Genomic DNA, 24,435 nt, shown 5'->3' on the forward strand with positions numbered 1-24,435 from the left:
AAAAAAAAGAAAAAAGAAAACCAAACTAAGTTGTGGAAATGCCTTAGATTCTTCACCTGTCAGGCTGAGAAGGTTAACTTCGATGACACTTGGTGACATTTTGGGCAAAAGTATTCCCATGGGTCAATGGTGTGTGTGCCTTCAGCCCAGTAATTGCACCTCTAGGAATTCAGCTTCCAAGTGCAAGACCGAAATACACAAGTGTGAGCTAATAAGAAAAATGCTAAACAACTACAGCAACAAACCCCAGCAACGTGCAAGGCAAGGTTATTTGCTGCACTTGGAAAAAGCAGAAGACTGGCGGAAGCGGAGGCTCCCATCCCATGGGACTCCTGCGGTATGGCGAGGATGGATGAGAACTCTTTGAGTTGGCACAGGAACATTGCCAAGAGACAAAAATCAAGCAGAGAAAGGCACACACAGCGTCACCCAGATGTGTCTGCATGAAAACAAAAGCAGACCCCCCCAGGGTGGGCACACTGCTCCACCGCGGGGGCCAGCGTTGAGATGTGTCCTTCCCACCGCCCTTACCATGTTTGTTTCTTTTTGACATTTGGTGTTTAACTACTCAATACATGCATTTAAAATCAGTTACCAGGGCTGGGAGTGTGGCTCAGTGGTCGAGTGCTTGCCTAGCATGCATGAAGCCCTGGGTTCCATTCCTCAGTACCACATAAATAGAAAAGGCCAGAAGTGGCTCCGTATCTCAAGTGGTAGAGTGCTAGCCTTGAGCAAAAGAAACTCGGGGACAGTGCCCAGTCCCTGAGTTCAAGCCCCAGGACTGGCAAATAAAATCAGTTACCAGCCACTAAAAGGAGAGACCCCAATACCCAGTGCCCACAGCCCTGGGCTCCCTGGCGGCCAGGCTGAAGCCTGGCAAAGGCAGCAGAGCCAACGGTCAAGTGGCCAGCTTGGCTTGTGATCATGCCACTCCACTCTCATCCTCCACATGCCTGGACCTTTAGAACTCAGGCCCCAGCCTGTGGGGGAATTTATTGCAAGGATATGCAACGAGATCTATCACCATGGAAAGGATGGCAGCTGTGTGCTCCCTGTGGCGCCAGCAAGATTCCACACTCCTTTGGGGACAGGAGTGGGCCTACTTTAGCCATATGTTGTAGCAAAGATCTTGTTTTGGGGTAACTGATGTCAAGGCAGGTATGCCTTTTCCTGCAAAGCCAATGAAAGACCAGCAAACTGAGCAGTGTAGGAAAAGGGTGACATGGCACGGCCAGATTTTCCTAGGCATGCAAGGTTGGTTTAACCTCTGGAAACAAAGCCAGTGTCACATACCCTAATAAAGGAGAAAAGCCACATGGTAATCTCGGTGGAAAGAGAGAAGTGGACAAACTCCAGCAACCACTCAAACATGTCCTGGGGTGAGAGGGGAGCTCAGGGAGGGTTGGCAGTATGGCAGACACCCCTCCCACCAGTGCTGCCTACGGGGTCCTCAGCTCTCTGTACAGTTTCAGGCCTAGGCAGCTGCCAGCATTGAGCAATCTCTTAAGGCAGAACTCCCTCATCATGGTCAGGTGTACAAGCAGCCTGGGTTAGGAGAGCTCAGTGTCGCCTGATTGGAGGTGGTTGACACACAGCTTCCTGGCAAGGCCCAGGGGCTCGATGTGGACTTAAAAGCATCGAGACTGCCAGGAAACTATTAGCAGATACGTTTCAGGCCTATACGCAGCTAGGTGGGTGGAGGCTTTCCTGAACATCTAGCAGGGTGCGCCTGGTGGCTCTGGGTGGAGTTAGGGAGTTAGGGAGTCTGTCAGGGGGAGTCTGTCAGGGGATGCGCACTTGGTGAGGACAAGCACAGGTTTTCCCAACTGACTAAACCAGTGGAGGCTGCCTGCAGGAGGCCACCTCTTCCATTGGAGGGCCTTCTTAGGCCCTGCAGGGAGATGCTCCCTGGCAGATGGTACAGACCTGGGGTGCAGGAAGAGCCAGGCTTCCGCGGACAAGCCCCCAAGGACCCAAGAGGAGACTGGGGTGCCAATGGTTATTAAAAAGTGATGTGCAGGGCGCCGGTGGCTCACGCCTGTAATCCTAGCTACTCAGGAGGCTGAGATCTGAGAATCGCGGTTCAAAGCCAGCCCGGGCAGAAAAGACCATGAGACTCCTATCTCCAATAAACCACTAGAAAACCGGAAGTGGCGCTGTAGCTCAAGTGGTAGAGTGCTCGCCTTGAGCTGAAGAGCTGAGGGACAGCGCCCAGGCCCAGAGTTCAAGCCCCATGACCGACAAAAAAAAAAAAAAAAAAAAGTGATGTACAGGGGAGCTAGTTACATAAATCAGGTAACGAGTATATTTCTTTTGGGGTAACGTCACCCTTTCCCCTTTCCCGTCTCCACCCAGTTGTGTAGTTCATTTTCAAATGTCTAGTGAGTATCACTGCTGCATTTCTTGCACACCTAACTTCATCTATGCTGGAGTGCAGGACCAGTGAGGCCCATCAGGCTGCAGGTTTGGGTGGAGCTGGTTCCATGCTAGCACCTCAGGTTCAGGGCTCAGATAGCATTCTTGGTGCTGCTCAGGGTGGTTGATGGAAAGCACCCTACAGACACCAAGGCACCTGCCTATGGAGAAGGTGAGCAGACCCCTGGCTCCGTAGGCACAGGCATATTTGGCTTTCTAGGGTTGGAGGCTTGCTGGGTAAAGCAAGTTGTGTGGCCACTGCCAAAGGAAGCCAGTAACTGGGAAAACAAGTTCTGCAGATAAGGTGCCACTGTCTTCTGACCTCCCAGGGTCAAGGAGAAAAGCTGCTGCCAGACCGGGCTAGTGTGCCCTGGCCTAGGCTCCCGTTAGGGAATGGAGCAAGTGTCCGGCTCACAACAATGGATAGCAACAATGTAGTTTTGTCTTGTGCTTATTTTTATGGATACATTTATTAATAGCAGTCTTCTTGTTAACAACATGATCCCCTTTATAGGAACTTGAACTCTGGGCCTCTGGGCTCTCTTGATTGCTTGCTTGCTTCCTCAGCTGGCACTCTACTGCTCAAGTCCCATCTCTAGTCCTGCTTTCTGCCAGTTACTTTGGAGATGGAGTCTCAGAGACACTGCTGTCCTGACTGGTCTTGAACTGTTATCTTCAGATCCCAGCCTCCTCAGCAGCTAGGATTACAGGCGTGAGTCACTGACACTGCTTGTTTTCCTCGATTTAAAAGGAGAGTTAAGGTAAACCCAGGGCTGTGGCTCAGTGGTAGAGCGTTTGGATAGCACGCCTTTCCTCCTGAGCACTTCAGGGTGGGAGAGGCTGGGTGCGCTGGGGAGCAGCAGCTGTGGGCTGGGACATGCCAGGTCTGTGTGGCAGCATCACCTTTGCCAGCGGAGATCTCAGGAAGAGTTGGTTTCTCTGAGACTTTGGGGCAGCGCTATCCCCTTTTCTGAGGCCTCAAGCCATTAGGATTCCAGGCTAGCCCCTGTGGTGATCTCAATATACCAGGAGTCTGGCTGGCATGTGCTCCATGAAGGAGCAAAAAGGGTGGAGTCAAGCCCACGGCCCAGGCCCTCAGGACAGGGCCATGCGTCGTCTCTAGGGCTGGGTGAGCAGCAGCAAGCAGACCTGACAGCAACCACCTCTCATCCCTCCTTCCAGTTGTCCAGGCACACGGCTGCCAGCCTGCTCCAGTTGGTGACAGCTAGAACACGGAGGCGTTTTCATTTCCAGCTGCTTTATCAGTTTGCAGTCTGCTCCCAGGATAGTCATTTTCTTCCTTTACAGAACACAAGCCACTTGAGGTTGAAGTTGCCCTATGCCTCCAGGGCAGATGGTGACTGTGTGTGTGTGTCAGACTTCAGGCTCCGCAGTGCGGGCATTGTAGGGATGCCACCACACCCAGCTACTTGCTCTTTTCATCCAGCCCCACCCCGTGCAAGTTGGAAGCTTAACTTCTAATACTGCTGTGAGGCCCACAGAAGTGAAGAAGCCTTATGGCTTTCAAGCTCCATCCACATGGTGCGGCGCCTCAGTGGCAGTGCAGACTCTTCTTATTCTGCCTCTTGGGATTGTTGACTGCCCACAGTGACACTCAGCCACCGCAGCGGTGCCAGCCCTGCAGCAGGGGTCAGAAGCGAGGACCATGCTGGGAAGTGAAGCCATGCTGTGTAGATGCGTACTCCGTTTCTTACTCAGGAAAGGGGTCTGGAAGGTCGGTGGCATGATGGCCTGGAGACTCACTTCTGGCCCCTCCTCCGGGCCAGTGCTGCAGGGCTCACGCGGCAGGGAGCAGGTCCACATCCCTCTGGGCCGTTTCAGATGGCATCTCTCAGCTCATGCACGTGGCTCACGTCCAGGATGGGCATTTTACAGAGCAGACCGGGCCTCAGCACAAGGGCAAGCCCCTCTGTCCCTCAAGAGGGGACAAAGCCTTTCTGAAGACAGGCTTCCTTGTCCTTCTCATGGCAAGAAACCGAGGTGGGAACAAAGTGCTTGAGCCTGGGCCAAGGGAGAAAGCACAGCCCCAGCCACCCGGCCCTGAGGCCCATGGCCACAACCAAGTCTGAAGGGGAAAAAAAGCGAAAGTGCTCTGGCCGAGATCAAGGTTTTACACATCCTCAAGAACTGTTCAGCAGCTACCGGTGACAGAGTGCCCTGGCTTTTAAACGAAATGACCTCCCCCTTATTCCAAAAGCAAGCAGCATTAATGGTCCCCATCCCTTCCCTCCCCCCAGCTCTGCCAGCTCCTGGGGTGTGAACTCAGGGCCTGCATGCCTGTCCCTGAGATTTTTGCTCAAGGCTGGCTAGCTCTCTACCGCTTGAGCCACAGCTCCACTTCCGTTATTTCATCTTTTTTTTCCTCTTGCATAACTGGCCATTGAGTCTCAAGGTCTTGCTTTCCCAGGCTGGCTTTGAACTTATGGCCCTCAGATCTCAGCCTCCTGAGCAGGTGTGGCAACAGGGGTGAGCCACCAGCACCTGGCAATAACACTTTTTTATAAAGGCCTATTGAGGTGCACAGCATTTCTGCAAGCCATTTCATTTGACCCCTGCCAAAGCTCCCCCGCCCCCCATCCAGCGAGCCCGAGGCCGCAGCCATCCGCACAGCCGCATCAGCTCAGACAAGGCTCCGTACTCCGCGAGGCTCTTCCACTTGCCCCAGGCAGACTAATTTCTGTAAATGTGACATGGCTTACATTCGGTGGGGCTTTACTTGGTAACAGGTAGTATCCTAATTTGGGGACATCTTGCCATTGGTGTTAGCAGGGGAACACCTAATTTATATTGTTTCTGCCAAAACATTTCGAAGCAATCCGTACCAGCCCCTTAACCTCGAATGCCGAGTTTATGCAACCACACGGTCTCCCTGTACTGTTCTGGAAAGCCAGATATTTTAGGGAGCCTCAGGTAGCAAGTCTTGTTTTTGGAAAGGGTCAGAGAACATGGTCACTTCAGCCTTCTGTAAGCCAACGTACTGAGAGCTGACAGACGCGTGTCAGAAAGCTCGCCAAATGCTGCCTAATTCCGCTTCCTCGTAACCTCCTCCCCTCAGCAGAACTGCTCCGGGAAACCTATGCACAGCAAACATGGCCCGAGGTGGGCTTGCCAAGCCTCCATCTTTACAAGAGGCCACACACTTGAAGAAGGCGGAGCAGCGGCCGTCACACTCTGGTCCCATAATAAAGTGAAGATGAATGCCCAAGTGACTGAGAACAAAGACTCCCAGACTGCTGGTGAAAGTCACGTCAGATTACGCTCACGTTCTTTTGTCACTCAGGCCTCTAGCTCCTCAACAAAGGAAGCTCAAAAACTCAAGGGTGTTTATTTTTGCAGTGAACCCAAAGCAAAACACAAAAACAAAGTATATGTAACAGGCTCCTTGAGAGAAAGCATCCTCTATGCAAATAGCAGATGCAGGTTCCCACACATTTCCAGGGTGACTGGCTGCCATTTCCACCGGAAGGGAAGCATGTGGTGGCATCAAACAGCCTGGGACACACTGGACACGGGAGACCGTTGTGTGTAATAAAGCGAGTATTTACATTAAGCACAATACAACAATTTATTTAATAGATGCTTAAAATGAATACAAAGGGAAATAAAGACCACAAAATTATACATACTACAACAGTGTGTCATATATTAGATGGTATAAATGAAAACACCAAGGTGGTGTTCAACTAAAGAAAAAACTAAATATCCAAAACGCAGCACAACTGTGCTTGCTGCTTTAACACATCACACTTTTATACAGACCTAAAAGGTGTCAAAATTAGTAGCTGCAAAGTCAGTTCTTGTGTGTGATTTTTTTTTTAACCTTAAAAGATTTCAGAACCATATCTGAAATAGTTTTTTTTTTGACAGCTGTAATGTCAAGGATACTCAGAACGAGAAAAATTCTATAATACAAGAGAGTCCAGATATATATCTTATGTGGCTGGCCTCTGTTCCAAGATTGTACAAGATTATGTGCAAAAACTAAGCCTGTCCAAAGGTCCATACTAGCGCAGGTCCAAGCTTTTGCTAAGTAAGCTAGATACAGCGTTTATTACACAGCAAGGGCAACTCTTAAAAAAAAAAAAAAGAAACAAATCTAGATGGAGCACACAATGACAATTATCATAAGCATCACTTGAATAGGTCTAAAAGACTGTACAAATATACATTTTTAGCTATCCAGAATGAATACGTGAAAAAGAAAGGTTGATTTCCCAGAGTCTACTATACATATTAGACTGGTAGCTTGAACGCTGGCCTGCATGCCCGCCACGTGAGCCGGACACCGCCTCTCAAGGCGATCCAACCACACTTTGACAGTGGGAAATGGTGTTGAAAGGCAGATAAAGCAAGCCTTCGCTTTCCCCATGCGTGTTCCTGAGCCACCAGCTTTCTGGCTTGTCACATTCAGTTACCGTGCCTACCGGAGAAAGGTCTGAAGCAAGATCAGCCAATCAGTCGTGCGCCATAGACTGAGAAGCAGCCACATGTCCCCCACAGCCTGCTGCCAGTCTCCACAGGTGGCCCAGTCGGAAGCCAGCTCTGTGGCCAGGTGGGCAAACAACAGTCTACGAGCCCTTGGGTGGAGGGGAGAGGCGCTCAGGCCTGCTGGCTGCTCAGTTTCACTCCCGCCAGGCTGCCATGCATGGGCTCGGCTACCCCGTCAGTCACGCCGTCAAACTGCTCCCCCTCCTCACTGTCAATGGCGCTGTTCTGCCACTCCATCTGGGGGCTAGATAAGCGCTCAGCGCTCTCCGACGCACTCTTCCACTGTGACTGGTCCTTGGACCAAAACCCTTCCACTTTTCCATAGGAACTATTCTTCCACTTCAGCTGCTCCCCGTCAGCTGGCACAGCAGCCTTTCTTTGGGCAGCTGGCTTGCTGCTCCTGGCGTCTTCGCTCTGGGAAGACTCATCTGACCAAGTTCCTGGCTTCATTTCACACGCGTTATCCTCAGAGTCTGACACCTGCTGGGAGCCAGGGCCGCTCTCGGCTGGGGAAGGCCCGTCCTTCCACTCCGCCACGTCGTCGTCCTGCTCGTCCTCGCTGTCGGACGCAGGCTCCTCAGTCAAATGAATGGTTTCGTGTTTTGGACTCTCCTCCTCTTTTTGGCCTGGCTCCTCCTCAGATTCTAAGGCCTCCGCTGGAGTTACCTTCGGCACGTGTTCCTCCGGATCATCATTAGGAATTTTGGGCTCAACTTCGAAAACAGGCTCGAAAGGGCTACCACTTGCGTTGGAATCTTCTTCTAAATTTTCAAAACTATCTGAGGAACTGTCCTCTTCCTTCCCAAGGTTTAGCTTCTTGTCAACTGTCTTACTCACATTGACCCTGGAGTCCTTCTCGTCATGATTCTCAAACAGCCACTCAGCATCGAAATCCATCTCGTGCTTGACTTTATTCAGTTCTTTCATGTTGAAGCCCAGGAGCACTCCGGGCTTGTACTTTTCACAATCGCGAACACACTTCTTCCTTTTGTTACTGAAATGGGAAGCGATGTCACTCTTCCACAGCCATAAACTGGCAGCTAGCTTCTCAATTTCCCTCCTGGTGGGGTAGGGCTGTTTGTTGAAGTACTTCGTTAGAAAGCTTTTCCTGGCTTCGTACGAATCATCCTCATGACCCTTGGGGTCTAAAGCTAAAACAACAGGCTCTTCGGGCTTCTCCTCAAAGAAGCCAGGGGCATCGCTGTCATCGTCCAGCTTCCGCTTCTTCAGCAAGGGAAACTCCACTGGCTCATAGGCGCGCTTCACTGGGGCCAGACCTGGAGACTGATTGAGCCTCGAGGGCGCGTTCGTCTTGTCCTGGCCGTTCTGGGTCTTCCCCACTCCCCGGCAGTGCACCAGATGCAGAGTGATGGTGGAGGCGGTCATGTTGCTGGTGTACACGCCCAGACAATGGATGCATTTGTAGGTGAGCTTTTTCTCCACCGGGTGCACTGTCTGGATGACCTGGTGGCGCTCCCGTAAGTGATGGGCAAGGGCGTCGGATATGGGTCCTTTGAGGATTGAAAAGCAAAGAGGACAAAGCGTTTTTCCGACATCCTTTTTGTAGGGCACTGCAGCTTGAGGGGAGCTCTTCACGGGGACATCGGCCTTCTCCTGCACTTTGGGCTGTGGCTTCGGAGGAGCGGGAGGGTTGTTCTGGGCATGGTAGGCCACGGACTCGGCGGGGGCGTCCCTCAGGTTGTACGTGGTGACCAGGAGGTGGATGTTCGTGTGACTGCCCTGCTGCAACGTCAAGTCAAAACTCAAGGTGGAATCCGTCTTGGGGCCCATCTCTTCGTCCACATGAACCATCCGCATGTGAGCAGCCATTTTCTCCACGTCATTGAACGTTGAACGGCAGTATGGACAGGACAGACCATGAATTAACATATGATTGAGCAAGGTATCTGTGGGCAAATAGCGATTACAGTAGAGGCATTTGCTAGTGAAATTGTGTATTTTCATAATGTAGTTGGCTACCGCTGGGACTTTCTCGGCTTTATGTTCTTTTTCGAAGTGCACACTATATACATTTTCAGGAAAAAGCTCATTACAGATTGTGCAGATCTTCCACTTCTGGGTTGCGGAGGTGTTGGGTGGGGAAGGGCCGGTGGCCGCGGCGGTTGGTTTGGAACTGGACTGACTGAGTACTCTAGATGCCTGTGCCTGGGAGAGGGACGGAGACTTCAGCTGACCGGACGAGAGCGCGGCAGCACTGGCAGACTGTAGGGAGTACCTGGCTGGAGCCTGGGACCTCTGCTCCGCCCCAAGCCCATAGGACCTTCCGTTTCCACTCGGAAGTAGCTGCTTCACAGACTGAGACTGCTGGGGGATGGAAACAGGAGCATTACCGCCCAGGCCCAGCCTCATGGACTGACCAACGCCGTAGCTCTGGCCCACAGCCTTGACTCCAAAGCTGTTCTGCTGCAGGTGCACACCGGACATCACACCAACCCCTGTGGAATTTAGGTTAGGCTTTGGTATTGACAGTCTACTGACCATCTGTGAGGGTAAAGACCGGACGTTTCCAGAAGCGAGGGAAGCGATTCTTGTAGGGAGTCCCACACCCTTCTTCTCTTGGGGCTTGGGGGCAATCAGCATCAAGGGCTTGGACCGGGGAACCACCACGTTTGTGTGCCCAATCATAGCAGTGACCTGATAGCCTATGCGTTCGTGGTCTTCAATGACATGCTGCACCAAAGCCTCATAGGACTTTGGCATGAAAAGGCATCGCTTGCAGTGAATACTACACTCTTCCCGGGCACCTGCACCCAAGGGGACTGCACCATTGAGTGACTTCTCGCTGGCCTTTGCTATGTAGGGTGCTGCCACATGCTGAAAATGTTCCCTGTAAATGTGCTTCCTAACGATTTCGTAAAGAGGGTCTCGGTAAGTGCACTTCTTACAGTAATAAACAGCCTGCTCTACACTGTCAGCCTGCTTAGGTTTAAGGCCATCATTTTTGTTTTTATCTTTGAAAGTGCTGAGGCTGCTGCTACTTGGTGCGCTGGCATTTGGAGCATGAAATATTTTAATGTGTGTTTCCAAAGTCTTTTTGTCGGCATTGAAGGTACAATAGGGGCAATTAAGGAGAATCCGATTTTCAAAGTCTTCGCTGTGGACATTCCGGAAATGACTTTTGTAGGCAGAGAAGAATTTTGAGGAAAATGGACAAGCACTGCAGCAAAAAGGTTTTGTCCGATAGTCCTAGAGAGATAAGCAGAACAAGCATCAGACATGAGAACACCACTTCAGGTAAGCCGCATAGGCTCGCTGGCTCCCCAGACTCCCAGGATCCTGTTCTAGAAGGGACTGTAATAATGCACAGATTTCAGTATGAGTTTTCCTCGAGCAGAACTTATGAGAAGGTACTTTTATGTCTCCTGATAGAAGTGAAAGACAACATTTTCAGTTCTTCCTCGGGATTTAGAAAGGACTGGTCCTACATACTGACTTGTTTCAGGCAAGTCAAAGGAAAATGGCTTCAAGAAACAACCCTTTGCTAACATGAACTTATCACCACTTTTGATCAAATGCTCAGATTTACAATATAGTAAAGTGGCCTAGATGGTTTCAGTGTAGTTAGACAACTGTAAAGAATAAACATGTACATTTTATCCTTTCTATCATGGAAAATTTTTCATAGAAAAAGGCAAATTTCAAAAAGTTTCTTCTCTAACCCAAAGTATAGTTTAGCACTCAGGCTTTTCTGGGACCAGAGACCTGATTGGGGATGTCAGCTTCCTCTTATAAAGACAGCAGCTTTATAAGGTTGATGAAATGACAGCTACTGCTGGGTTTTTTTTGGCCTATCCTGGGGCTTGAACTCAGGGCCTGGGCGCTGTCCCTGAGCTTCTTTTTTTTTTGTCAGTCATGGGGCTTGAACTCTGGGCCTGGGCGCTGTCCCTCAGCTCTTCAGCTCAAGGCCAGCGCTCTACCACTTGAGCTACAGTGCCACTTCCGGTTTTCTGGTGGTTTATTGGAGATAGGAGTCTCACGGTGTCTCCTGCCCGGGCTGGCTTTGAACCGCGATCCTCAGATCTCAGCCTCCTGAGTAGCTAGGATTACAGGCGTGAGCCACCAGCGCCCGGCATGTCCCTGAGCTTCTTTTGCTCAAGGCTAGTACTCTACCACTTGAGTGACAGCACCATTTCCAGCCCTTTCTGCTTATGTGTTACTGAGGAATTGAACCCAGGTTAGGTAAGTACTCTACCACTAAGCCACATTCCCAGCCCAAATGACAGCTTCTTTAACTCAAATGGAGAATTTAAATGAAAGTATCCTACAGACTGAGGGGGATATGATGTTTAAAGGACAATAATGTGATGCAGAATATAGCGACACCAAAGAACTTTTAGAATAACTGGAGTTGATCCCCTTAGATGAAGACAAGTGAACATATGTTAGGTGAGACATTATCTTTTCTCCCTAGAAACTGGCTCCCCTTCAGATACTGGTTGGAACCCAAATGAAAGTCTCTTCCTCAAAGCTCAACCCTGCTGCTAAGTGCTAAGGACTCATAGAAAGGGTGGAAAGCTGTCCTACTCTAAGATTGCTGGTTCATATTTTTTCCTAGAGGGTTAGTAAAAATTCCCTCAAATGTCTTTGAATTGAAAGTACAGATTGTTAGCTAAGTATGTTAGAATTGGAACAGATAATCATTTCTCTTTATGAAGAAATATCATTTATACTTTTATTTTCATTGTATCTTCATCTATGGATAACTGTTGGTGCTGCAGATTAATGTTTTGAACATAATTTGTAACCCTCCCATAGAGATAGTGCTATCAATACAGAGCAGGAAAGTTTAGCTTTTTTCTTTCTAGAAACACAAGGCTGGCAACACAGACACAGGACAGTGATGCCAAACTGGAGAAACAGAATGTTGGAGAGTCAAAGCACTATGGAGGGAATACTGGTGGATCATAAGCCTCAGAACTTGGAAGGAATAAAATTCCTCTTGATTCTTTTTTTTTTGGTCGGTCGTGGGCCTTCAACTCTGGGCCTGAGCACTGTCCCACAGCTCTTCAGCTCAAGGCCAGCACTCTACCATTTGAGCTACGTTGCCACTTCTGGTTTTTTGGTGGTTTATTGGAGATAAGAGTTTCACGGACTTTCCTGCCCGGGCTGGCTTTGAACCTTGATCCCCGGATCTCAATCTCTTGAGTAGCTAGGATTACAGGCATGAGCCACCAAGCGCCCAGCTTCCCTTTTTTTTTTTTTTCCGGGTCCGGTCGTGAGGCCTGAACTCTGGGCCTGGGTGCTGTCCCTCAGCTCAGCTCAAGGCTAGCACTCTACCACTTGAGCCACAGCGCCACTTCCGGCTTTTTTCTTTATGCTTATGTGGTGCTGACGAATCGAACCCAGGGCCTCGAGCATGCAAGGCAAGCGTTCTACCACTGAGCCACCTTCCCAGCCCCTCCCCTTGATTTTTATATGAAATTTCAATCTCATGAGAAAAACAGCAAAAAGTTGTTTTCCCTACTACTTAACATCACACACACACACACACACACACATGCAGTATAGACCTTCCACATTCAATAACTGTGTTAGTATGAAAGGGTATAGCTGAAAATGTGCACCAAGGCTACTGTCTGTCACTGTGGGATATCCCTGTGTGTGTACTTACCTGGTTTTTTGTAAGCGAAGGGTCCCATAGTCCTACATCCTCCCATGTAGTGTTTTTCAAATAAAAGTCATTAGGTTCAAACTGTTTAAAATCCTAGAAAACAGTGAAAAAAGTTTACAATGGTATTAACTCTATGATATCAAGTCTACATCTAAACTAGGGGTAGGGAAAGGCACAATAAAACCAACTCTACCAATAACTAAACTAGGACTGTTAAAAAGTCAAGGGCCAGCTTTCTGAGAAACTACTGGAAGTTGTAATTAGGCATAAAAATGTAGTCACAGGGCTGGGAAGGTGCTCAGTGGTAGAGTGCTTGCCTAGCATGCATGAAGCCCTGGGTTTGATTCCTCAGTACCACATACACTGAAAAAGCTGGAAGTGGTGCTGTGGCTCAAGTGGTAGAGCGCTAGTCTTGAGCCAAAGAAGCTCAGGGACAGTGCCTAGGCCCTGAGGTCAAGCCCCAGGACTGGTTTAAAAAAAAAAAAAAAAAGCAGCAGTGGCACATGAATGCATTTGGGCAGCAGCACCAGTTATAGTGGTGGGTGTTCCAGCAACAGTCACTGCAGGTGTGACACTGAAGAAAAATTAACAATGAGGAGCCTCTGGGAGACTGAGTCAGGAAGGAAACTCAAGAATTTGTTGATGGGTCAGGTGTCTGTGGGCTCAAGCCTATGATCCTAGCCACCTGGGAAGCTGAGAGCTGAGGACCGTGGTTTGAAGCCAGCATTGGCAGACAGCAGTGCAGGGACAGCATTGAAGCCCCAGGACCAGCATAAAAGAAAAATTATCTCATACTCGCTAGGCAGGTGTTCTACTACCTGAGCCACACCTCTAGCTACTTTTGCATATTTTTGTGTCAATACTGGGACTTGAACTCAAAGTCCAGCTTTTTCACTCAAGGCTAGCCTTCTACCACTTGAGCCTCACCTCCACTTCCAGCTTTTTTGGTGACTCATTGGGGATAAGAATCTTGCAGACTTTCTTGCTACAGCTGGCCTTTAACCCCAATTTCTCAGCCTCCTGAGTAGCTAGTTAGGACTACAAGTGTGAACTACCAGTGCCCGGTGGCAAGGCTATTTGTGAGGTAGAGTCACTTTATCTATTAGCTGGCCTGGGCTGTGATTCTCCTACTTCTGCTGCCCGGTACTGCTGGAGACCACAAGCATAAGCCACTGAGCTCATCATGCCCAGGATGACCTTGAACTGTGACCTCCTGATCTATGCCTCCGAAGTAGTTAGGATTACAGGCTTAAGCCATGGAGCTCAGCTGAAATTTAAGATTTTTAAAATAAAAAAAGGAAAGATAGCTTTACTTTCAAAGAAAGCATATGATGTTAAGTTCATACTCAAGTGAAAATTTAAATGCCACCCTCCACCATAGACAAGAAAGGTAAAATCTAGGGTGAAGTTCCCTTGCTTTGAAATGGCTCATAGTTCTGGGTGGAAAATCAAGTATAAGCAAATTCCAGAGTTATCAAATGTGTGCAATAATGGGAGGGACAAATCAAACGCAGACCTCTGTGAAGATGATGCCCTCCAAGGGCAGAGCGAATGGACCGTCTCATCCAGGACATCTCCCTGACACAGGTGGGCTGGAAGGACTCCTTCCACCCTGGACACCCACCATTAGAGAAGCCCACTTTTGAGAAACTTGTTTCCATGATGTGGTCCTAGAATATTATTAATGGCACTCAGCAGAGGAAAACCTGTTTTAGGAATGGACTGCTCTCTAATTCTAATTCCAGTCACCAAACATGCTCAGAGCAGGTACTACAAGTGCTAAGTCCTGGCCTGGGTGATGGGGTTACATGGTCAAACAAGGCAGCTGCATTCTTTGGCCAGCTGGAACTTAAAAGGTTCATGGGAAAACTTCTCAACATTTCAACCGAAGGATCTGACCAACTAGTGACAAGATCTGGAAAAAAAGGGAGGCTATTGCTCAGGTGTGGGAAAAGCTCCAGCTGTAAAGGCTGGACTGCTCTACAAGGGGAAGACAAGTATTCTCCAGAGGGCCAAAAGGGCTGACAAAAGTTCAGATCCTAAGGAGAGAAAACAAGTACCCCAACAACCTTGCCCAAGACCTAGAAAGTCCTCCAGAACACTCTCAGAATGTGAACAGACCCTGGAGTCCCACAGCCCTTTCCTCGGCTGTGAAATGGAACTACTCCTATCATTTCCCTTTTGTAATCTGTAGACTAGAATTCCCACATTCCTGCCTTCAAGGTTTTAAGCACTAAAGTTACAGGCAACTTTAAAGTACCTGGTACAATGCCTGACATCTTTCAAGACAGCTGTTTTAGCTTAGGATGCAAAGATGAAAGAGCCCATGTTAGGGAGAAGGGAACAAGTGTACTGAGAGAGCTGACCAAGTTAGTGCTGTAACTAAAATTCAGATCACATCTGACCCGAAACACAGTAACGGATGAGAAGTGGAGTTAGGTTAAAATTAAAAACGGCATGCTACTTACTTCTATATGTTCTTTACAGTATTCCAACCCAATGTCACTAAGTATTTTTTTCACAGTTTTCCGGGCTTTTCTTAAACTGCCAAGATTGTTGACAGGAAGTTGGAACATAGTTTCTATTGGAAAAAAAAATTTAAGTCAAAGTCAAAACATGTACAACGTGTAATATTTACTAATTGCACTGCTATAGGACCCCAAACCCTGGTTCTATCTGACTAGAGAGGAGAACACTGTTCTAGTAGATTTTGCAACAAAATAAGTGCTCACTATTTCTATTTTCTAATAGAACACCTGCTATTAGAGATTGACCTTTGAGTCTAACCTGACACAATTCTGATTGTTTTAAAGAGCAATTTTAACAATAAACTTGAAAAGTTGAGAATTAGGGAAACAATACCAACCAAGTAATTATTTTAAAATCAAGTATGAGTGCTTTTTCCTCATGGTGATGAACCTCTGAAAATACCAAAGTGCTCACCCTCTCACCATGACTACCAACAACTGTGAGGGCCGGGGGAGCTTTGTTGTCTGGGAAATGCCCTGCTCACTGCTGTGGGTTCTTAAACAGTATGTTTAGCAGTGTCTGTCCACAGCCAGTAAAACACACCTGGACAAAGGAACCCACATATGTCTGGGTTAAGTGTGGAGGAGGGAAGAAGTCTGAGCTCAGCACCAGAACATATGGAAACTACACAGGCTTTAGGGGATCCAAAACACTGCTAGTGATCCTAATACATCAAGTCAGAAACTTTGATCAGCTTATTAAACGAGTAAAATTAAAGAATCTGATCAATTTACTAAATACAAATCTTGGTTTGTAGGTAATAAAATTTGAGAATACTTTATAGGGTTCTAACATGACTACAAATGTTTCCATAGAATTGAGAATTTACCATCATTTTACTAATCCGAATCCAAAATAATCTTGCAGAATAAAGTACCTCTGCTGGGTGCTGGTAGTTTACCCCTGTAACCCTAGCTACTTAGGAGACTGAGATCAGAGGATTGCGGTTCAAAGCCAGCCTGGGCAGGAAAGTATGTGGGACTCTTATCTCTAATAAGACACCAGAAAACCGGAAGTGGTGCTGTGGCTCTAATGGTAGAATGCTTGCCTTGAGCTAAACAGCTGAGGGACAGTGCCCAGACCCAGAGTTTAAGCCCCACAACCGATAAAAAAAAAAAACAAAACAAAAAACCTTCTAAAACCATACTAGCACAAACAAATGCCAAAGCACCAAGAACTAAAATTTAACATAGGTAAATATTTTAATAAATGTACTACTTTTAATACTACTTCCACTGCAAGTCAATTAACCCAAATGTAATAAAGCTGCTTCATTACTCCAATCAAAAAAATTGTTAACTATGAAAAGTGGAAAGAGAAAAAAGTGAAATCTCCTCAAACAAGAACTCCCAGAAATTGCAGACCTGGATACATTTCCATAACTTAGATGTCTCAAAATATCCTCTGATGTACCGAAGTTTAACTGGGCTCCAAAGAGGAAAAGCATTCATTACAAATGACATTTCTGCCCTCTCACAGTCCTGGTAGGTAGCTATGAAGCAGGAGCTCATGTCTCTGCCCTTTTTCTGCTAGGCCAGTAAAGAAGACAAGCAAAGAAGGCACCCGTCCATATCCTCTAGCCACATAGCTCCCTTTCCCAGAATAGACACTTCCTGAGCCTGCAACAAGGAAACAATTGCTTAAAAAATAAAATCTCCACTAAAATTTGCTTCTGAGATCAAGGGCTAGTTCTTCACTTTTCAAAACAAAGGAAAATTATGTACTGTGTATGTACTGGTACTTGGGCTTGAACTTAGGGCCTCAAGCTTTCACTAATTTTTTGTCAGTGCCTGGGAGCTGTCCCTGAACCCTTTTCTGCAAGGCTAGCACTCTACCACTAGGAGCCACAACTTCTGATTTTCTGGTGGTTAACTAGAGATAAGAGTCTCACAGACTTTCCTGCTGAGGCTGGCTTTGAACTGGGATCCTCAGATCTCAGCTTCCTGAGTAGCTAGTAGCGCCTGGCTTCATGAGGCTTGTTTGCTCAGAGCTGGTGATCTACTACTTGAGCCACATCTCCACTAAATATTTATAATTACTTTTATGGATGAACATTCCTAATAATAATCTAAAAACTGTCATAGAGCTAGATGTTGACAGGAACACACAGATGTAGTGTCTTCACCTCTCCCTAGGTATGTCCCTGGAAGCCAATCCTCTTTATTCTTCTTGGTTATCATGCTGGCTGCTTAACAGGTCAGCATCATTACCTCAATACCAAGGAGAGCTCCTCCTAGAAAACCATCACCTGTTCTGCTCATGACAGAAAAAAGGGAAAATATCCAACTGAATAACACTGTACTCTCCCTATTCACCCATCATTTCCAAGGCACCTACTCTGTAACAAGACATGGTGTTGGAAGACACAGTTTTCTTCCCCCCTTTTGCTTCTGGAAGATGGGGGTCTATAGCACAGCTGGCCCTCAGGCAGTAGAGCTCAGATTCTTTGCTTGTCTGTCCAGACTCCTACTGGAACACCCTACCATAACTGATAGGCAGGACATCCCTCCTGCACTAACATGACACACACAAAGGGACTAATCCTAGCACTGCATCTCTGTGGACATGCAGCATGTGCCCACACAAGGCTGACAGGGGTGCTGTCAGTCGCGAGGAAAACAGAGGGAGATGCCCACAGGTAGAGCCTGTCTTCATCCCCAGCCCATTCAGACACAGGCATCATCCTTCAGGCAAACACATCATCATTTCTGCTTTTGCTTTATTGGAATTAAAAGTCTTGGTGGTGGGCGCTGGTGCCTCATGCCTCTAATCCTAGCTATTTAGAAGGCTAAGATCTGAGGACTGCAGTTCAAAGTCAGCCCGGGCAGGAAAAGTTTGTGGGACTCTCATCTCCAATAAACTACTCAAAAAAGTCAGAAGTGGTGCTGTAGTTGAAGTGGTAGACTGCTAACTTTAAGCACAAAGAAGCTCAGAGGCAGCATGCAGGCCCTGAGTTTAAGGCCCAGGCCTGCCCCCCCCCCCCCCCAAAAAAAAAAGGCTTGGAAGAGTCAATGGGCCGTGGCATGTAAGACAGGAAGTAAATACTAAACAGGGAAAACGGAGAATCTTCTGCAAAATGGTAACACTTATGAAATGGGTCTAGTAGGACAAACAAAATTTTCAGAAGATGTTATTCTTAGAAATGCTTTGACTCGGATTTTATTAATTAAAAAAAAACTACATGGAAAGAGCCAAAAACACTGTCAAAATTCTAAACGGATTTGCAAAAGCTCAATGCAAACGCTCTTTTCACAATGAAAAGGACTAGCTTTTTGGGGGTGATACTGGAGATTGAACTCAGGGCCTTATTCTTGCTATGCAACTGCTCTACCACTTGAATCATGTCCCCAATCCAGAAGTTAATTTTTGTTGTTATTCTGTTGGTTCCTGAGCTTGAATTCTGAGTGTTGTCCCTATAACTTTTGTGTTCAAGGCTTGTACTTTACCACTTGAGACCCACCTTTATTCCCAGCTTTTTTGGGTAGTTAATTGGAGAGAAAAGTCTCAATGACTTTCCTGCCTGGTCTGGTTCTGAACCATGATCCCCAGCCCCAGATGTCAGGTCCTGAACAGCTAGGATTACAGGCATGAGCCATCAGCGTTCCACTGAATTAATTTTTTGGTAAACATATCATTTGATAAAGTAGACTCCAACCATTCATTTAGAAAATGTTTTTAACCCTCTTTTGGCTAAATTTAACCACCTCCTTTCCCATCAATCTTTGCACATGATACTCTCCACCTATGGTGGAGGCCCCACCTGGATTAGTTGTACTAATTCAGGCCAAATCCCTTCTTGTATTTTTTTTCTAGGATACAAGAGTCAATGGCTGGGATAAAAATATGAGATGCACTCAGTCAGGCCCTAAAGCTATACAGATTTAAGGCACAAAAATACTATATGTGTGACCTTTCTCTCAAGTATCTGGAGCAAACATGTTTCTTACTTCAAGTAACAAGAGTGTAGGTACAATCAGACAACCCAGAATATCAGGAGATGATCTACATGTAGGTCCAGTCTACACAGGGGAAGGAAGATACATTGGGAACTAAGAGCAGAGTCCACCAGACAAACCAGATTATAACTACGTATGAAGACAAGCACTTTGCTAAAAACTCTGGGTCTAATCAAAGGCTAGGCTCAGCTCTTCTGGGCCAGGAAGATGAAAGAATCCAGTGGATGACAGACAGTGCCAGGGTAGTGGCCCAAGGTCAAGTCTGAAGGACCTGATCAGGATGTGGCCCCAACTAGTCCCATTTTTAAAAGCACTTCATACTATAACATTAGAAAGTAAAACAAGATTAAACAAAGTGACAAAAACAAAAGTAATGAATAAATAAATAACCCAGGCTAGGGCTGGCAGCTCATTGACAAGGCTCATTAGTAGCAGTAATGCATGTGCCCAGCACCCTCAAGACTAGGTGTGATTCCGACCATCTCAAAAATCAAAGCAAGGCAAACTAAGCCTTTGAAGAATCAATGCAGGAAGGAAAAAGAGCCTTTAAATTGCACATATAGATTGCATTCCCAAGAATCAAACGGCATAGCATATTCTATAGTGTGCAATTTTTGTTATTTCATGTTTCCAAACTCTTGTAAGTTTTGGGCACTAACTTAATATGCCAAAACACACTAGTAAAGATGTTAATGAGTCCCACTTCCTATAAAGCAGCTCTAATAACCCTGGATTGATTTCTTAATATTCTAGATGGTCATGTAAAGGGAGAATCAAGTCCCCTGCTTCCAAGTATCGCTTTGATTTTTTTTTTTTGGGTCCGGTCATGGGGCCTGAACTCTGGGCCTAGGCGCTGTCCCTCAGCTCTTCAGCTCAAGGCTAGCACTCTACCACTTGAGCCACAGCACCACTTCTGGCCTTTTCTGCTTATGCGATGCTGTGGAATTGAACCCAAGGCCTCATGCATGCAAGGCAAGCACTCTACCACTGAGCCACCAGTGGTAGAGCCATTACCAGCCCATAATGGTACAAATTTAGGCCCTAGTTTACTGACATGTAGATCGGGGCCAGTGGTAATTCATCCAAGCATAAAGTTTGAAAAAAGCAGAATTCCAATAGTTTAATTTTTTTGTGTGTGTGTGTTAGTCGTGGGGCTTGAACTCTGGGCCTGGACGCTGTCCCTCAGCTCTTCAGCTCAAGGTGAGCACTCTGCCACTTGAGCCACAGAGCCACTTCCAATTTTCTGAGTGGTTTACTAGAGATAAGAGTCTCACAGACTTTCCTGCCCGGGCTGGCTTTGAACGTGATCCTCAGATTTCAGCCTCCTGAGTAGCTTGCTGAAATTTTCTAATAAAATAGTTCGATCAATACATAAAGTTACAGGGAGGGCTGGGAAGTTGGCTCAGTGGTAGAGCACTTGCCTTGCATGCCTGAGGCCCTGGGTTCGATTCCTCAGCACCACATAAGCAAAAAGAAAAAAGCTGGAAGTGAAGCTGTGGCTCAAGTGGTAGAACGCTAGCCTTGAGCTGAAGAGCTGAGGGACAGCGCCAAGGCCCAGAGTTCAGGCCCCACGACCAGACCCAAAATAAAATAAAAAATAAATAAAGTTACAGGGAGTCAGTTCATTAACCTAAAGGATCAGATGTAATTTTTTTTTTTTTTGTGCTAGTCCTGAGGCTTGAACTCAGGGCCTGAGCACTGTCTCTGAGTTGTTTATCTTTTATTTTTGGCAAGACTAGTGCGCTACCCATTCGACTCACAGCTCCACTTCTGCCTTTTTTTTTTTTTTTTTGGTTATGGGGCTTGAACTTTGAGCCTGGGTGCTGTCCCTGAGCTCTTCAGGTTAAGGAGAGTAGTCTACCCCTTGAGCAACAGTACCATTTCTGGTTTTCTGGTAGTTAACTGGAGATAGGAGTCTCATGGACTTTCCTGTCCAGGCTGGCTTTGAACCATGATCCTCAGATCTCAGCCTCCTGAGTAGCTAGCATTACAGGCATGAGCCACCGGCACCTGGCTTCTTCTGCTTTTTTTTTGTGCCAGTCCTGAGGCTTGAACTCAGGGCCTGGGCACTGTCCCTGAGCTTCTTTTGCTTAAGGTTAGCACTCTACCACTTGAGCCACAGTGCCACTTCTGGCTTTTCTGTTTATGTGGTACTGAGGAACTGAACCCAGGGCTTCATGCATGCTGGGCAAGCACTCTACCACTAAGCCACAATCTCAGCCCTACTTCTGGATTTTCTGGAGATAAAAGTCTCACAGACTTTCTCACTCTGGTTGGCTTCTAATTACAATCCTCAGATCTCAGCTTCCTGAGTAGCTAGGATTATAGTAGGCTAGTGAGCCACTAGCATGCAGCAATACTTTCATTCTTAAAAATATCAACTCCAATTAGTACATATGAAGGTCAGACCTTAGCCAGGTGCTGGTGGTTCATGCCTATTATTCTAGCCACTCAGAAGGCTGAGATCAGTTTAAAGCCAGCCCAGGGAAGAAAGTCTGTGAAGACTCTTAGCTCCAAATTAACCACCAGAAAACTCAAAGTAGATCTGAGCTCCAAGTGGCAGAATGCTAGCTTTGAGCAAAGCTGCTCAGACAGTGCCCAGGTCTTCAGTTCAAGCCCCATGATCAAAAAATAAGAAAGTCAAACCCTTGAAGTTAAAACCAAGTACTCCAATTAATGTGGATGTTAGTATTAGAATATTGAAACCTGTATTGGTGTTTGAGTCAGAGATTTACAATGGTTTAAGTGATGCCAACGATGTTCCTCTCTCTCTCTGAGAGGAGACTCTGTGATATAACATTTAGGTAGTGAAAAACTATCCAGGCAGAAAGATGACAACATCTTCATATTTATGCAGCTTCTTTCCTTTCTACTTTGCTCCAGCAGCATACTTAATACCTGTCTATACCAATCACCAAGTCCAAGTATGATCACAGTACAATTTTGTAATACATAAATCTTCCTATGTCCTGACTCTACTAGTTTGCATACAAAGTGGACGCATAGACATTCACATTTAAGCCAGTTGTAAAAAGGCTATATATTTCTATTTTTACAAATGGAACGACCCTCCAGTGAGTGACCATATGGATAGCCTACATTCAGACTGGACGCAATCAACTACTCACTGCCCTTTTGTGTAGAATTGGCTTTCGCTCTCTGAAAGGCAGCACTAAAGCCTTTTCCTCTCCCAACCCCAACCACCACAGAACAAGCAGGTAATTCTAACTATCCAGGAGCAGAATGTTCTGGATTAGCAGATGGAACTGAGGTAACAAAAGTATACTCTCCTCTTTCCTTAGTCTTACTGGAAAATAGTAAGAACTGAGGCTTAAAAATGAGATTCTTTTAGGTAAGTTGGAAGGACCAGGAAAAGAAACTACTTTGTGCAAATAGTGACACACTTGTACTGAAAGCTAAGCTTGGATAATGAGCATAAATTATATTGCTTAGGGTGATTGCATTAGAAAACTCAAAGTCAAGAAACAGCAGGCAATATTATTGAGTCTTGTTTACATTTTTGTTTTTCCCATTGTGGGGCTTTCACTTCAGGCTTGGGTGCTGCCCCTGAGCTCTTTTTTGCTCAAGGCTATAACATTCTACCACTATGAGCCACAGCCACTTCTGGTTTTCTGGTGGTTAATTGGAGATAAGAGTCTCACAGACTTTCCTGCCTGGGCTGGCTTTGAACTGAGATCCTCAGCTCAGATCTCAGCTTCCTGAGTAGCTAGGACTGCCAGCCACCAGCACCCAGCTTGTTGGATATTTTTTCTTGGATTTTTTTTTTTTGGGTCCAGTTGTGGGGCCTGAACTCTGGGCCTGGGCACTGTCCCTCAGCTCTTCAGCTCAAGGCGAGTGCTCTACCACTTGAGCCACAGCGCCGCTTCCAGTCTTTTTTTTCTGCTTATGTGGTGCTGAGGAATCAAATCCAGGGCCTCATGTATGCAAGGCAAGTGCTCTACCACTGAGCCACCTTCCCAGCCCTTGTTTGATATTTTTAATTACTAACTACATTGGACTTTTACTATCTTCCCACTTGGATAATAAAAAGTATTTCTTTTTTTTGGGGGGTCCAGTCGTGGGGTCTGAACTCCGGGCCTGGGCACTGTCCCTCAGCTCTTCAGCTCAAGGCTAGCGCTCTACCACTTGAGCCACAGCACCACTTCTGGTTTTTTTCTTTTTGCTTATGTGGTGCTAAGGAATTGAACCCAGGGCCTCAGGCATGCAAGGCAAGCGCTCTACCACTAAGCCAACTTCCCAGCCCATAAAAACTATTTCTTTACTAAAGCACTATACAATGTTGCCTACACACAAATCCATTTTCTTCATGTTAACTGTATCAATTACTCAATGTCTTACAATTAAGTTTTCATAACTTTCTTGAAGACTAAATTGCAGGGCAAAATAATTATATTTATCTAAATATAACATCGTGTTTGAAGTAATATTTTTTGGCACTTTAGATGGACAATGAGCGAGTCTCCATTACCTGACCATCTATAGTGAGGAGACTATGTAAGAACACTGACGGCTTGCAGCACATTGGACAGACAGCTCCATTCACAAGCTTTATTTTTTTGCTGGTCCTGGGGCTTGAACTCAGGGCCTAGGTGCTGTCTTTGAGCTTTTCTGGTCAAAGCTAGATGCTCTTTCTCTCTACAACTTGAGCTACAGTTCCATTTCTGGCTTTGTGGAAGTGACAAACATGGGCTAACTAGACAACACTACCACTTGACTTCTGGGATTATTTTTAAGTTAATGCTCCTGAAGTGTGTATGTTGACAGGAGCCACTTCACATATATGACGATCATCAACTAAAGAAAGAAAATATGGGTGGGGCTGAATTTGGTAAATACACTTTCAAATAACAAAACCATTTGAAGTTGCTCTACGAAGGGAAGCAACAGGGAGTGAGATGGAGTATGGAAATATTTATAAAGAAATCTACTTTGCACAACGAATGTATGCTACTGAACAAGGGGATAAAAAACCAAGGGAAAAAGCTTCTGTGTGTTGACTCACACTTGTCATTCCAGAACTCACACAGAGTGGAAGCGAAAGGATTTTGACTTTGAAGCCGGCATGGGCTAGCAATGTAGTAAAAAAAACTGTAATTCTTTTTTTTTTTTTTTTGCCAGCCATGGGGCTTGAACTCAGGGAATGGGCATTGTCCCTGAACTTCTTTTGCTCAAGGCTAGCGCTCTACCACTTGAGCCACAGTGCCACTTCCAGCTTTTCTGTTTATGTGATACCGAGGACTCAAACTCGGGGCCACATCCCCAGCCCCAAGAACTTTGGTCTGCTTCTTATCTGGGAAGGAAAGATCCTTCTATCCACCCTTCCACCCACCCACGTGCTGAGGACAGAAGTGCATGCTGAGCAAAGGCTCTAGC

At 46.6% G+C, this 24,435-nt stretch overlaps 1 protein-coding gene across 4 annotated transcripts in view; it reads right to left on the reverse strand.

Annotated features, from left to right (window-relative positions):
• Nucleotides 1–5,976: 5,976 nt before the first annotated feature.
• LOC122124572 (activity dependent neuroprotector homeobox) overlaps nucleotides 5,977–24,435 on the reverse strand; it is a 32,148-nt gene continuing 13,689 nt past the window's right edge. For all 4 annotated transcript variants that reach the window (XM_042699218.1, XM_042699220.1, XM_042699219.1 and 1 more), the window contains 3 exons: nucleotides 15,025–15,137; nucleotides 12,557–12,649; nucleotides 5,977–10,131 (listed from right to left, as the gene is read on the reverse strand). In XM_042699218.1, the coding sequence (XP_042555152.1) occupies nucleotides 7,036–10,131; nucleotides 12,557–12,649; nucleotides 15,025–15,132 (3,297 nt within the window). In that variant the 5' untranslated portion in view covers nucleotides 15,133–15,137 and the 3' untranslated portion in view covers nucleotides 5,977–7,035. The remainder of the gene's footprint in view (nucleotides 10,132–12,556; nucleotides 12,650–15,024; nucleotides 15,138–24,435) is intronic.

The sequence above is a fragment of the Dipodomys spectabilis genome, unplaced genomic scaffold (assembly GCF_019054845.1).
Source record: "Dipodomys spectabilis isolate Male_0828 unplaced genomic scaffold, ASM1905484v1 ptg000240l, whole genome shotgun sequence".
NCBI lineage: Eukaryota > Metazoa > Chordata > Mammalia > Rodentia > Heteromyidae > Dipodomys > Dipodomys spectabilis.